Below are 13,899 nucleotides of genomic sequence, written 5' to 3'. Positions count from 1 at the left end.
TACCCACTGGCTGAGTAGAGAGTACATCACCAAGAAGTTAGGGAGGTTATGACACTAAGTCTTGTAGGTTGGTTTGAGTCATTTTCATTGGACATTTCTGACCTTGAGCTTGATGGCTCTAAAAGAGGAAAATTATTTAAGTCCATCTTTGCTCCTTTTAGCCCCGGGAGAGTAACTTTCTTCTCCCAGGTTACTGGCCCCGCCACGTGGAGGCAGGAGCTGTACCACCAGTTACCAAGGGTTGAGGAAGTTAGTTGGGTTAGTATGAATTAAATAAATATATACATATAAGGAGAGAAAGGTGAATTTCCTTTCTTACTTGAAAACTTTTAAGTAAAGAATCACTTGAGTAAAGCAGGAAGAAAAGACACTAAAATAAATATAACTTATTCGCTGAGTAAGAGCACTCTCTATATATGACACAAAAAAATCACTAGGTCACTATCGCTTGGCACTCGGGGCCCCAAGCTAAGGAACCTAAAAGGATTTCAGCAATTCATCAGTAGACACATTCTTGGCGCTGCTAGTGAAAGATCAGGTGATTGATAGGATTTTTACCATTTAATGTATTTCTGCTTAAGCCTTTGCTTTCTTATAGAGACTAAGATTGGCCACGGTAAGATATTTTCAAAGTTTATTCCACAGATGATTTTTTTGTTGTTGTTGTTTTACCAATGTACACTTTTTGGTCCACCATAATTGCAATGTTTCCAATTTTTATGAGTGCACTGGAGGATTGAGAATTCGGCCACATTCAGTATTTAACTGTTTATATATTCCACAGCTGCAAAAATTGAAGGTAGTGGGCCAACAATAGCAGTTGAAGTGAATCTATTCCAATCAGCTCTTTTGAAGTTCCAAAATTTTTTGCTATTTGTAAAGTTGTGGCCTACTCAGACTATATAACAGGGCCATATAAAAACCTCTCCACAGAGTTTTTTCATGTGACTATATTTAATCTGACTATATGCTGAACACTTTTACCTTTTATCATAACATCACCTGTTTTCCAGTGATGAGCTATCCAAAATGCATTCAGACAATGTACATAAGAATGGCATTTAACTTTTACTCAACTTTATACTCTTCCAGTTTGCATCATCTTATTGAATAAAGTACTTTGCTTTATTACATGTTTTCACTTTCTTGTTATTTCTCAAGTAAAATTACTTTTCCACAACTATCTGATTCACAACAACAGCTACATGAGTAATAGTCAACTTATTATACTGCACAGAAAGTCAGAAATATTTTAGTTACAAGCTTTATTCTGTTGTCTCAGTTCAGAAACTCAGACAGCAGAATAAAACTTGTAACTATTTGTCACTTGTGCTTAATAAAGATTAAGTACAAATGACAAATTGGAAGTGAAATCCAATAATTACTTGGAACAAATAAGTGCCTTGTTGCCATTTTAACATTAGGTATATAATTAGAGGAATATCACTGACATCACAACTTTCAAATTTTTCCTATTTCTTTAGAATAACATTTAAATAAAAGATGGCAACAGGGATAATATTACTGCTGATTAAAAACAAAGTAGCCACTAAGACACCTTAAAGACTTACTATTTTAATTTTCTATTCACACTCAGAAGAACAAAAGAATTTTGGAATGATGAATAATTAAATTTGCACATAAAATTGTTTAAATAATGAAGGAAACAGAAAAATATGTGAAAATTACAAAAATCAATATCATTTATTGCTAAGTATTATAGAAATGGCAGTTTTATAGACTTCTCTTAATGAAATTAAGTTGCTGTTGGAACTTTAATGACTTCCAGAAGATTTGCTCTTACTCTACTATATCAAGTTTTATTGCTCTGAAAAGGAGTTTTTGTCCTTAATTTCTAGCAATAAATCTTGTGGAGCAAAATAAAGGTAATAAACCTGTACTCTAGGGAGTCATAGTAGTATCTACTAATTACACTCTTAATGTGATAGAATTCTCTCTCTGTTTTTTTTTTTTTTTTTAAACTTAAGCTCAAAATACATAGGGAAGTATTTGTTTGGGAATTACAGTACTTTTGTAAATCCTCACAGTAATTGCGTAATCGCCGAAGCATAGCTATTTATTGTGCTATTTATTCATAACATTGTGATTGTACTTGCATTCTGAATAAACCAGCTATGAGCAAATTACTGCATTAATTACCTATGTGGAGCTTAAGTGTGCTAACCTCAATATGAAAATTTTAAAATAATTGAGTAAAGCTTATAAGAGAGAGAGAAATTTCTATGGTCATTATTCCACTACATTCCACAGTCAGAGTCAGGCTGGAAAACAATTTGCTAATGAAAAGCATAAATATTTGTCCAATCATGAATTTATGGGCTCCAACATAAAACACATGTGTCTCCTACCCATACAGGTCCTATTGTCTAACTGCAAACTATAACAGAACCGCAACATTTTATGTAGATATGACAGTATCCTAGAGCAGAGGTTCCCCAAGTGTAGTTGGGGGTGCTTGTGGCAGTTTTTTTTTTTTTTTTTTTTTTTGGGGGGGGGGGGGGACACACATTTTTATCAGGCATTTTTTAGTGCTTGTTAAAACATATAAACCATCAGACTAATCCAGGTATGAAGCATATTTTATTTCAATTTTTGAGATTAAACATATAGGAGTATATATTAATTTATAAAGTATGTATATTCAGCTAAATTATGTCAGATCTATTTATTTGCACTTTTTCTGAAAGATAGGAAGGGTCATGAAATTTATGAAATGTTTTAAGGGGACACGAGGTATAACTGTTTGGTAACCTCTGCCCAAAATGGGATTTAAAATATCGTACGTAAAATCAGTTCATAGATCAGATTGAGATTTTTTTTTTTTTTGTTACTTCCCCCTTTTGAGAGGCAAAATATCATTAAAATGATTGGAGGGCAAATGGCAACCCTTTATTAGTACAAAATAAATACTGTTTCAAAGGAAAGCAATTCCTGGTTCACTAAGTCAGAATATACGGAACTTTAAAGTCATGCCATTAAATGGCTCACATTAATTTAATTCTGACATCTTCAAATAAGCCTCTAAGAGGTGTGAAAATAATTACTTATAACTGCAACAACATACACTAACCCAATAAATGACAGAATGATTTATTAAAGTAAAATATAATAAATATTATATTTTATTACATTTAACTTTGATCAACAGCAAAATTTACTGCAGTTGCACATCATTAAATACACAGCAGTATATATATTACAATTTAAAATATAACTAAAGGATTATGGGCATTATATTCCACATGTTCACATAGACCAGAAATGGTCCTGGAGCATATGAGCACAGACTTCCTTATCTCTATTGATAGTATCATATTTAAAACAACAAATCTACAAACTCTCAGCCATTTCCAGTAACTATGCAAATCATATAATATCCATGATTCATAACAGTATCATCGGGAGAATTTAGTGATTCCCCCTCCCCCCACAAGAAGTGCCATATCACTGCAAATTTTCCATTATTTGCCCTCTGAACTGCCTTTCCCCATGAATCTTTAAATCTCTACTGTCTCAACCTACAATGCCTCTCAATTAAAACATATGTCGTGGTGCACAAAATGTGTCAAACTGTGCAAAATAACACAAATATCATAATATAAAATAATGCACACAACTATCATAGTGCATCTTCTACCCTGGGTGAACTAACTAGGATCCCCCCCCCCCCCGCATCAACTGAGTGCACTGCCTTAGATCCTGAGCACTTAACCAAGAGCATAACTCCATCCCACCTCCTGTCCTCTTTATTCTTTTTATACACATTGTACTCACAATGTTCAAATTCCACATTCCTTATGTCTGCATGGCATCCATCTCCTGCAATGACCCATCTCCTGCATTTGATGATCTAACCAGAACAACCTAACCTTCACATTAATCATTGTTTATTCCTAGCATTAGTGTACATGCAAGTATACATGTGCATGTTTCTGTTCTTAGTCACCAACTGAGTAAAAAATGAGTTTATGAGGCAAAATTTTAATTTATAAATCTTAATCTAAATGATAATACTTGTCCAATTTTAACATCAAAAGAAATCATTTATGCTCAAATATGATTAAATAGGTCCATGTTTCACTGCACTAATATAACAATATACACAACTATGGATCAAGTAATTTAGAGAGAACATAAGGAGACACTACAATGATTTTCAAAGTGCACTAGTTAGTGAAACAAAGCTTTAACAAAACAAACTAAAAAAAAAAAAAAAAACACAATTATATAAACACAGCAAAGAGAAATTATGTTATCTGACAGTTATAATGTATGCTAGTACTATGTCCATGTCTACACAGAAACTTCATGGTACTGGCACATTATTGAAGCGGGAAGGAAGAGAAGGCTAGCAGTTTCAAAAAAACATTCCATAAAAATTTCTTTACCCAATTTTTTAGTAAAGTGAAAGAATAATAAGTCTTCAAAGAGTAGCATACCTTTACTATAGCCCTAACTGCTGCTTCAATACCATAGGTGTGAGCAATTGCATGGATGTCATTGCTGTATAACCTTCTTAAATCCAATATATTATCATATTTAAACATTTCCTAAAAAAAAAAAAAAAAAAAATATTCTATAATAGATACAAGACATCTAACACACACACACACACACGCTTTAAGAAATTAAATAATATATATATATATATATATATATATATATATATATATATATATATCAAAAAACTAAGTTTGACATTTATAAAATAACCAAGTAGGCTGGTACATTATCTATGCCACTTTATAATATATAGTAATCCCCCGCTATTCGCGGTATCTGTATTCGCAGTCGCTGATTTAATATAAAACGAAACCTAAAAAAAAAATGTGAATTTTAAAGCGTTGCGAACATTTTCCACCATAAAAAAACATGGGCGTGGCTAAAATTATCTTTCCCGGTCAAAACAGCACTCAGTGGGTGGGGGGGGATAGGGGTGACAAAATTGCAAGCGTGAATGTTTCGCGCTAATCCTTGTTCAGTATGTGTTATGCGCTTGTAATGGAAGGTTTCGTCGTTTGCTTTTAATTTATGTGCTTATAAATTGATATGCTTACAAAAGTGATAAATCTACAGTTTTGCAGTGTAAAACAGACTTTTTCGAGTGTGTTAATGGAAGAAAGTGACTTTATTGTGGACAAGTTCTTTCTAACCCATACAAAAATATGGCTACGAATAACAAGGGAAATGTGAAAAGATCAAAGAAGGTGATGACATTAGCGAATAAAATTGAGTTATTAGATAAAATTTCTAATGGTGAAAGTGTCTCCTCAGTGGCAAAACATTATAAAATCAATACGTCAATGGTACGATAAATCAAGAAATCGGAAGAAAAAATTCACCATAGTGTCCGTGAAAACGCACTAATTGTTTCAAAAATTTGCCCTGTAACTCGTGATGTTAAATTGGAAAAAGCTTTAAATCTGTGGATAGAAGACCGAACTCAAAATAAAATTCCATTCAGTTCACTCATCATTCGTGAAAAGGCAAAACTCCTTTATCAACACTTTAGCGAAACTGGTGATAGCACTGGCGGGATAAGATTTTTAACTAGCAAAGGCGCTGATTTGAAAGATTTGTTTGAAATTTCTAATAAATGTTACATTTAATATTAAATTGTTTCTTATTTTCATTTCGATGCCATATGCTTGCATTTCACTATGTACTGTCTATGTACATAGTCATATTATGAAGGTACATATAATGCATACATAGACAAAATTTTTGACTAGTTTTTCTTATATATTTCATACTTTGGAACGGAACCCCTTTATTTCTACGGGAGCCATAACTCAGTATTCGCAGCATTTCTCAGGAATGTAACCCCCGCGAATAGCGGGGGTTTACTGTATATATACATATATATATACACACATTTTGTAGAAGCACCTCATATGTGTATATATATTTTTTTTAAATCTTCAGCATGGCACCTAAGGAAGCAGTTTCATGCAATGGATGTCAAAAAACAGTTCGTAATTGGGTTATCTGTAAAAGTTGCAGTATCATTTACTGTGATTTATGTTGATTGATTAAAAATTATTCAAAGTCATCAAGTGCTTTAAAAAATAATTGGAGATATCCTTCCTGTAAAAAAGCCAACAATGAAAGTTCGAATTTACAGTCTCCTTCTAGTCAACATAAGCTAGACTGTCAGAATACCCCAACAAATGCCGATCTCCCATGCAGTTCTAAAAATCTTTCATCTCCTTTTGTCAATGTATTACCATCTCCGAAGCCCTTTCATCATACAAGGAAGTCAAGCTTAGATGCCACCACACAAACTGAGGACATTTCTTACCCGCCTTCCCTGCCTACAATATCCCTGAACAAAGATATCTCATTTGTTACCCTGGAAGAAATGTTGAGAAAACAACTTAAGAGAGAATGATGATATTAAGCAGCATCTTTTCCAAATAGAAGACCAACAATACAAATTCTACCACATGCTTCTTGAGCTAAAGGCAATGATTGAGAGCCCTCCAATACCTCGCCCTTCTTATGTTCATCAGGTTGCTGCAGATCCAGTCCTCAGTCCAGATGCTGAAGAATTTGTTCCAGAAACAACAGCAGCGCCATCAGATCTAGTTCTATCTCTCATTCTCTCCGAGGGCAGAATCGTGTATCTTCGCAACGTATTATTGACACAAGCATGCAACTGATACCCACCACAATTAGAAATCAACAGAAACCTGGCAGTATGTACGTGCACTGTCAAAATTATCCATCTAATCCTAATCCTGAAGTGCCTACCCATAAAAGCTTACCTTCAAACTCCTCAAGTTTTAAGGTTCCCCGCAGAAGAAACAAATATAGTATCATAATAGGAACAAAAAATACGCAGTCTTGTATTAAAATTAGAAATCGTCCAATGTTTAAAAGTAATAATATTTTTGTCAGCAGACTAGATCCCAATACTACCTCCCAGCAGATAGATCAGCTACTATTGGAGCTGGAAATTCCGGGTAGTGCTTTCAAGATAAAAACTAAACATCCAACTTACGCTTCCTTCAGAATTGAACTAAAGGATTGTGACCTTCAAAAGTATCTAAATCCTGATATCTGGCCGAATGGTCTACTAGTCATGCCATTTTATGGAACTGTTCTAGGTTCTGTCAACAACTTCAGTGAGGAGTTAATGTCTAACTCTCAATCTGTTGAGCTGTCTGCGTAGCTAGAGAATACCAGTCCGGGTTCACATCATAGTCCATCATTTATCCTTCCTCCTAATGCTTGTGAACATCCTTTAACACCTATGTTAATCTCAACATTTTTCTTCAGAATGTAAGAAGCGTAAAAAATAAACTGTCTACGCTTATGGCACTTTTGGTTGAAGAAACTCATGATATAATATGTTTAGTTGAAACATGGATGCAGGAGCCTCTTCAGGATGTTTTTCTACTGCCGAAAAATCTAAACTACACTCCATACGTGACATCTAGGATTAATTGAAGAGGTGGAGGATCAGCAATTATTTTAAAATCCAACATTAAAGTTATTAACACCTACAACACCTGTTCGTACAACTTTGAAGGAATTTCTCTTCTGATCCAACTTAAAGATTCACTACTTCAAATATATAATATTTATATTCCACCTGGACCTACTGATGATATTATCAATGAAGTATTAACCTGGATCATCACTGTTCATAAGTCTCAATCTAACATAATTATAATGGGCGACTTTAATCTCTCCCTGCCCAAATATAATTCACAAATGAAATTGCTGTCCGACTCCTTATTAGTTCTAGGAGTTAAAAGTATCAATGTCCCTGCTACAAGAGGTAATCAAGCGCTTGATCTAGTTTACTCCAATCTTCAACTTCAAGAAAAGCGTAGTAGCAACATTACATTTAAATCTGACCACAAAAGTATAGAATTGCAAGCAACAATTTGCCGTGGGAATTCTCGCCTCCCTCTAGTAAGCACTAAAAGAATATCATCAATTAAATTCCTTCAGAAAGAAAAGTTTTTGCAGCTCTTAAAATACTATCCATGGGATTCTCTTAAAAATATACCTATTCAGGATGCCACGTTTCTACTAATAAAATGGTTCAATCAATTAAAAACAGAGTCGGCATCCAAACTTGTAAGACTTTCTTCCCAATCCAAACCGTGGTTCAAATCTCATCTAAAACCATACTTTAAAAGGAAACAAAAATGCCACAGGCAGTGGAAGAAGTACGGCACTTCATCAACATACATAAAGTATAAAAAGAGCAGAGCACTGTTTCAGCTCAAAAAAATTCAGGCGTACAAAAATTACTTAACGTTCAGGCTCAAGCATAATAAAAGAGCACTTTCTTCAAAAACAAGAGCTACCTTGCAGCATGACCAGACTTTGGAATGGATAAAATTCAATATGGAAACATGCAATTTTGACATCTGCAAAACAAATTTAAAGAATTCAATTCTTAAAAACACGCAAATAGCGTTCAACATGAAATGCATCCTAATCAAGCCCTGCTAATCAACCAACTTGTAAACAAGAATACAGTTCAGAAAATTATTAACAAACTACGAATTGATAGTAATGAATGCCATGATAGTAATGAACGGCATCCCTAGTTTTATTATTAAATTGTCCAGTGCATTCATCATTGATTCTCTAGTTCATATTATTTCCAGTTGCATCTCCCAGCCATTCCTTCCAAGATTATGGAAGACTTTTAGAATTACCCTGATTCCAAAACAGGCTAGTAATAATAACCATATAAGCTATCGTCCAATTGCTGTATCGTCAATAATCGCTAAGATTATTGATAAGATCATGCTGCCATATCTTCAGGATGTGATCTTCGCTAATGCACCCGACAACATGCATTTTGGTCCTACAGGGCGCTCTACAACAACAACAAGCCTAGCTGACACCATTGTGCGCATCCAAACTGCGTTTCAGGATAAAGCACAATGCGATGTCTTTTACTTAGACATCAAAGGTGCTTTCGACAACATTGATCACAAGAAAGCCATCGAAATACTGAAAAATCATTTTCTCATTGACACAATGGTTATATCCTATCTTCAGTACAGCCTAGATCATAGAAATCTCATCTTCCCCACTAATACTGATAATATTCTCGTCACAACCGCAACAGGTGTTCCTCAAGGAGGTGTTCTCTCCAGTGTTATATTTTCAACATCTCTACAACCACTTCTACAAGAAAATCCAAATCTGCTGGCTTATGCCGATGATTTAAAGTTGTTTATTATTTCCAAATCCTGTGATGACGTTTCCAAGGTTAGCCATGATGCGAATTTACAGATGTGCGGAATCATCAAGTATCTGAAGAATCTCAATCTGACTATAAATACAAACAAATCTGCTCAAATAACTTATTCCTTACAGCAACAACCAAACCACATAGAATTTAAAATTGCAAATGTTTCAATTCCTAATGTATATGCTCACAAAGACCTAGGAGTTGTTTTTGACAAAAACCTTTCATTTAATTCTCACTATGTATATGTTGCTAAAAAAAATCAAAAATCAAGATGGCTGATCAAGCAAGAAACAGCGGCGATTCAAGATAGAAAAACAGTCATTAACCAAGTTCAGAGATGCATTTTTCTGATTCTGTCCTATGCCTCCAAAATCTGGTCTGGTGCTCCTCAAGTTACCGTAAAAAAATTCCTTGTGCTAGAGTATTGGGTAGTTAGAAGGCTGAACAATAAACTTCGTTTTCCCCGTACAATATCCAGGCAACAGCTTTATAAAAACTTAAAAACAAAGCCTCTGCAACAGATGATCAACGAGTCTGGAAGTAGTCATGCTTCTTGCAAAGTTAATTACTTCTGCATCCAGTTCACCAAACCTAGTCAACATAATAGCTCCCACCAACAGAGAAAACTCAAGAAACCAACAACAATTCAAATCCAAACTCTCCAGACTAAAACAAATGGACAGGATGTTCCCCAATGCATCCCTTCACCTCATAAATTATCACAACATTGATTGTAAGAGGTTGCTCAACTCTGAAGCCTACAGGAGTCTCATTTCCAAACAAATTATGAGAAATACAAACAGCTGCCTGCCTGCAACCCAGTAACTACATCCGAGAGCCAAATGTGATGTTCTGCAATATATATTTTTGATCATTATAATTCATATTTGTTGTTGATGTATATATAGAATATCCTATGTATTTTTTATATACTGTATATATATATTTGTCTCCTTTGTACTGAATTTATGCCCCTAGCCTAGTGCTGTGATGGCTTGCTGTAGTTGCAATAAATGAAAAATTTATTTATTTATTTATATACACACATATGAGGTACAAGCCAAAAGTGTCCAGACTAGCTGCATGGAGGGCAACCACATGTAGTGTAGCAATGTGCCATTAGATACCATTGAACTACTTAAATGTGAGTTAGTGGGGCAAGTTTCATGTCAACAGAACATTATGGTTTAGTGCAATTGGTGTTTAAGTGTGTTTCTTTGAGTGTGTCATGTGATTTTTGTAGTTAAGTAAGATGGCAAATGTTATAGGAACAGCTAATTTGCATCAAATTTTGTCAAAATAGCTTCAGAATGACTTATGAATGCTTAAACAAGCATCTAACACAAACATTTTTTCTAAGACAGCCAAACTTCAGTTGAGCATTTTGAGCACTCAGGTTGTCCATCATAAAGTTGGACTGATGAAAACTTTGAAAAAATGTGTCATCAAAGGCAGAGGATGTACGATTAATGATATTTGTAACATTCTAAGTCATATGGTACATGCTAAATATATGGCACATGCCAATGCATTTCAAATGAAAACTTAAACATGAAGCAAAACCAGCTTTGTGTGCAGGAACCTGAAAGCAAAGGCCAGAAAGGACAGCAACTTCCTTTCCAATATCATAATAGGGGATGAAAGCGCTGTGTTTATAGTTATGATTCAGAAAAAGCAGCAATCCTTCCAGTGTAAAAGAAAAAAAAAAACAAAACAAGGCAGGTCAGATCAAACGTCTAGGGCACACTAAATGTTTTCTTTAACAATGAGGGAATTGCCATAAGTTCCTTCATAAGGAACTCCACCTGGCCAAACTGTAAATCACCAGTTCTACATCAATACCCCTAAGGCATTTGAGAGAGGATATCAGGAGAAAATCCCCAGACAAATGGCATACTCAAGATGACTTCTGCATCACAACAATACATCAGTCCACATGGTCAGTCCAGCAGTTTTCAGCCAAGAACAAAATGACAATGGTCCCACACCCTCCCCATACTTCCAACCTGTCACCCGTTACTTCTTCTGTTCCCCAAAATGAAAATCCAATTAAAAGGATGAAGATTCAAAGACACTGCAGGGAGTCAAGCTGAATCACAAAAAGTCGTTGGACAGCAACACAAAACATGGGTTCTTGAGATATTTCAAACACTGTGAGAAGTGATGGGATCAATGTATAAACTCTGGAGGGACTACTTTGAAGGGAAACAATGCAAGCAACATGAGTAAATTAATTTTATTGCCCCGGTCTCGAAACTTTTGGCTCACAACACACACACACACACACATGTGGGACTAAAGGGATGGGTGGTTACGCTCCCACTATATCCGAAGTACCTCTATTATTACACGGTATTCTCTTTGCTTTATACTTGCTAACTCTAAATATTATACTTCAAAATCTATTAGAGCAATTCGAGGGAAATTGAGGTGCTATTACTATCCCTACTCTTAACCTCCTTTCACCTTAATTCGGCATAAGCCTTTTCTTTTTCACTACTTATTAAGTTTATTTTTCACTGGTAAATAGCTTAAATTAGTTCCTTTATATTTACACAGTAAGACCCCCGTATCTGCGGGGGATACGTTCCAAGACCTACCGTGGATATAAGCAAACACCTGCTGACCCCATATATAGAGTGATCTTATTGTACATACATACATATAATAAAGTTTAATTGATGAATTAAACACACAGTAAGACATTACCAACATTAAATACGGTAATAATTAAGTACAGCAGACTCTGATTTATTTACCGGGATTGGATTAATCGGGACACTTCAGGACCAAATGTTTAGTTTGATTTAGTGCACTGCGTTGATTGTTGTGTTCGTCACACTGCAAAAGGACAAATTTTGTTTCATTATTTTGTCACTGATGTCGGAATTTTGTTGTTTTTTTAATAGTAACTTTTTTTTTTTTTTTTTTTTGTTTAGAAATCACGAAAATGATGGGCAAATGCAAGAGTTGTGCTTTCAAATTAAACAAAAACTTCAAATTATTAAATTTTTTTTCCCATTTCCATCTTCCCAATCGCCATCCATCAGTCTTCTTCTATTCATAGCTGCTCTCGCACCCTCTATCCATGTCCTTCTTGGTCTTCCTCTCTCTTTCCTTCTACATGGCTCCTCTGGGCAATCTGTCATCCTCCATTTCTATGACTTTTCCTATGCAAATGGTGAGGGTGATGGGCTGGTAATTGTGTGGGCTAATTGGGTAATTATCAGGTTTTAATATGGCAAAAGCATGGTGCCATTTTCTTCATTTTGTTAGGAAAAAAATTTTCAGAAAAAAAAAAAAAATTTGGCTAAATAGTATGAGTGGCATTCGAATTGCTTGTTCACTAAGCTGTCTGAACAAGGAGTAATGAACTCCTCTGCAACCTGCAGCACTAAATTTAGCAATGACTAAAATACAGTGCAGTTCTAATAAAGTAAAAGGAAATTTGAGGAAAAATGTTTTGGTTAATCCTCTGCTCTTTTGTCAGATAAGGTGACAGAAAAGGTTTCAGCAGAGGACTCAGCCAAAACATTTACAATAACCTGAGGTTGGGATATATTTTGTGAATTTTGTTCGAAACTGGATGTTAGTGATACAGCTGCTTGTGGAAAATGTCTCAAAGATTCTTTTTTACTTGCTCACTGGATATGCCTACCATTTGTATGGCATTTTAAAATAACACAAGAATTAGCTTCTGGAACAGCTTATACAGAACATCTACATCCAAGCTCATGAGTAACTGTATCAAAATAGCTTACTAAGTTAGTTACACATGATTTTCCCTTAAAAAAAAAAAAAAATGTTGCGTGTCCTTCAAAATGCCATTTCTATAAATAAATGCTCCTGGCTTACACTCTTAATCATTACCTCTAGATTTTCCTTACCACTTAAGTCAGACTAACTGGTCTGTAGTTACTGACTTCACAATTAGAAATGCCTTTATGCACTGGCACTTCTCCCACTCAAAGGAATCTCTCCCAAGTCCAATGATGCCCTCATAATTAACCTCAATAGTTCATTATACTCTCTGACTGCCTCCCTCAAAATTAGTGGGTATATGCCATCAAACTCCACGAGCCTTACTTACCTTTAGGCTTAAAATTTTACTAAATAATAAATGGTCATCTGTAATTTCATTTCAATTCAATTCATTGATTGAATTTAATTTGAAATGCTCTGCATTCATCCATTTCAGCATCCTCCTCGTGCAATATTTTCTTAATGGTATATGTGCATTCATGGCTTGATTATTGCTTTGAAGTTTCTCATGATTCTTATTTGAAGGTTCATTAGATTCTCATGAATTTAATGTATTTGCCAGACCCTGCCAATAGAAGGCAAATACCAAATGCCCTCCCTCTGCAATATGTCCAATTAATGGATCCCATGTAACCTTAAACTGTCATAGTTCTCTTTTCTGAAATTAAAACCCACACCCTTTACCCCTGCTTCTTTCTTGTTTATCATCTTTCAACTAACAATACATGATCACTACCTGCCAATGGTTTCTGTACTTTAAGCCCTGTGATATCATCTGATTCATGAGTAACGATGAGGTCAAGAATATTCTCTAACATGCTGGTACAAATAATAATCATCTAGTTTATTTAAAACTTTTGTTCCCCATGGTGAGTTTCCCCTCCCAATTA

The 13,899-nt window shown here is 34.9% G+C and overlaps 2 protein-coding genes across 2 annotated transcripts in view; one reads left to right on the top strand and one right to left on the bottom strand.

Annotated features, from left to right (window-relative positions):
• The window catches only part of Polr1A (RNA polymerase I subunit RpI1), a 476,971-nt gene that overhangs the window by 62,222 nt on the left and 400,850 nt on the right, over positions 1–13,899 (bottom strand). Inside the window, exon 31 of the mRNA XM_090382924.1 lies at positions 4,461–4,571. Coding sequence (XP_090239050.1) covers positions 4,461–4,571 — 111 coding nt within the window. The remainder of the gene's footprint in view (positions 1–4,460; positions 4,572–13,899) is intronic.
• The window catches only part of LOC150079024 (cytosolic carboxypeptidase 6), a 591,251-nt gene that overhangs the window by 565,033 nt on the left and 12,319 nt on the right, over positions 1–13,899 (top strand). The gene's annotated exons all lie outside the window — the stretch shown is intronic.

Source organism: Mastigoproctus giganteus, chromosome 10 (assembly GCF_048544385.1).
Source record: "Mastigoproctus giganteus isolate SK-2022 chromosome 10, ASM4854438v1, whole genome shotgun sequence".
Classification (NCBI taxonomy): Eukaryota; Metazoa; Arthropoda; class Arachnida; order Uropygi; family Thelyphonidae; genus Mastigoproctus; species Mastigoproctus giganteus.
Note: the sequence above shows the minus strand (reverse complement) of the source record. Positions and strands in the feature narration are given on the sequence as shown.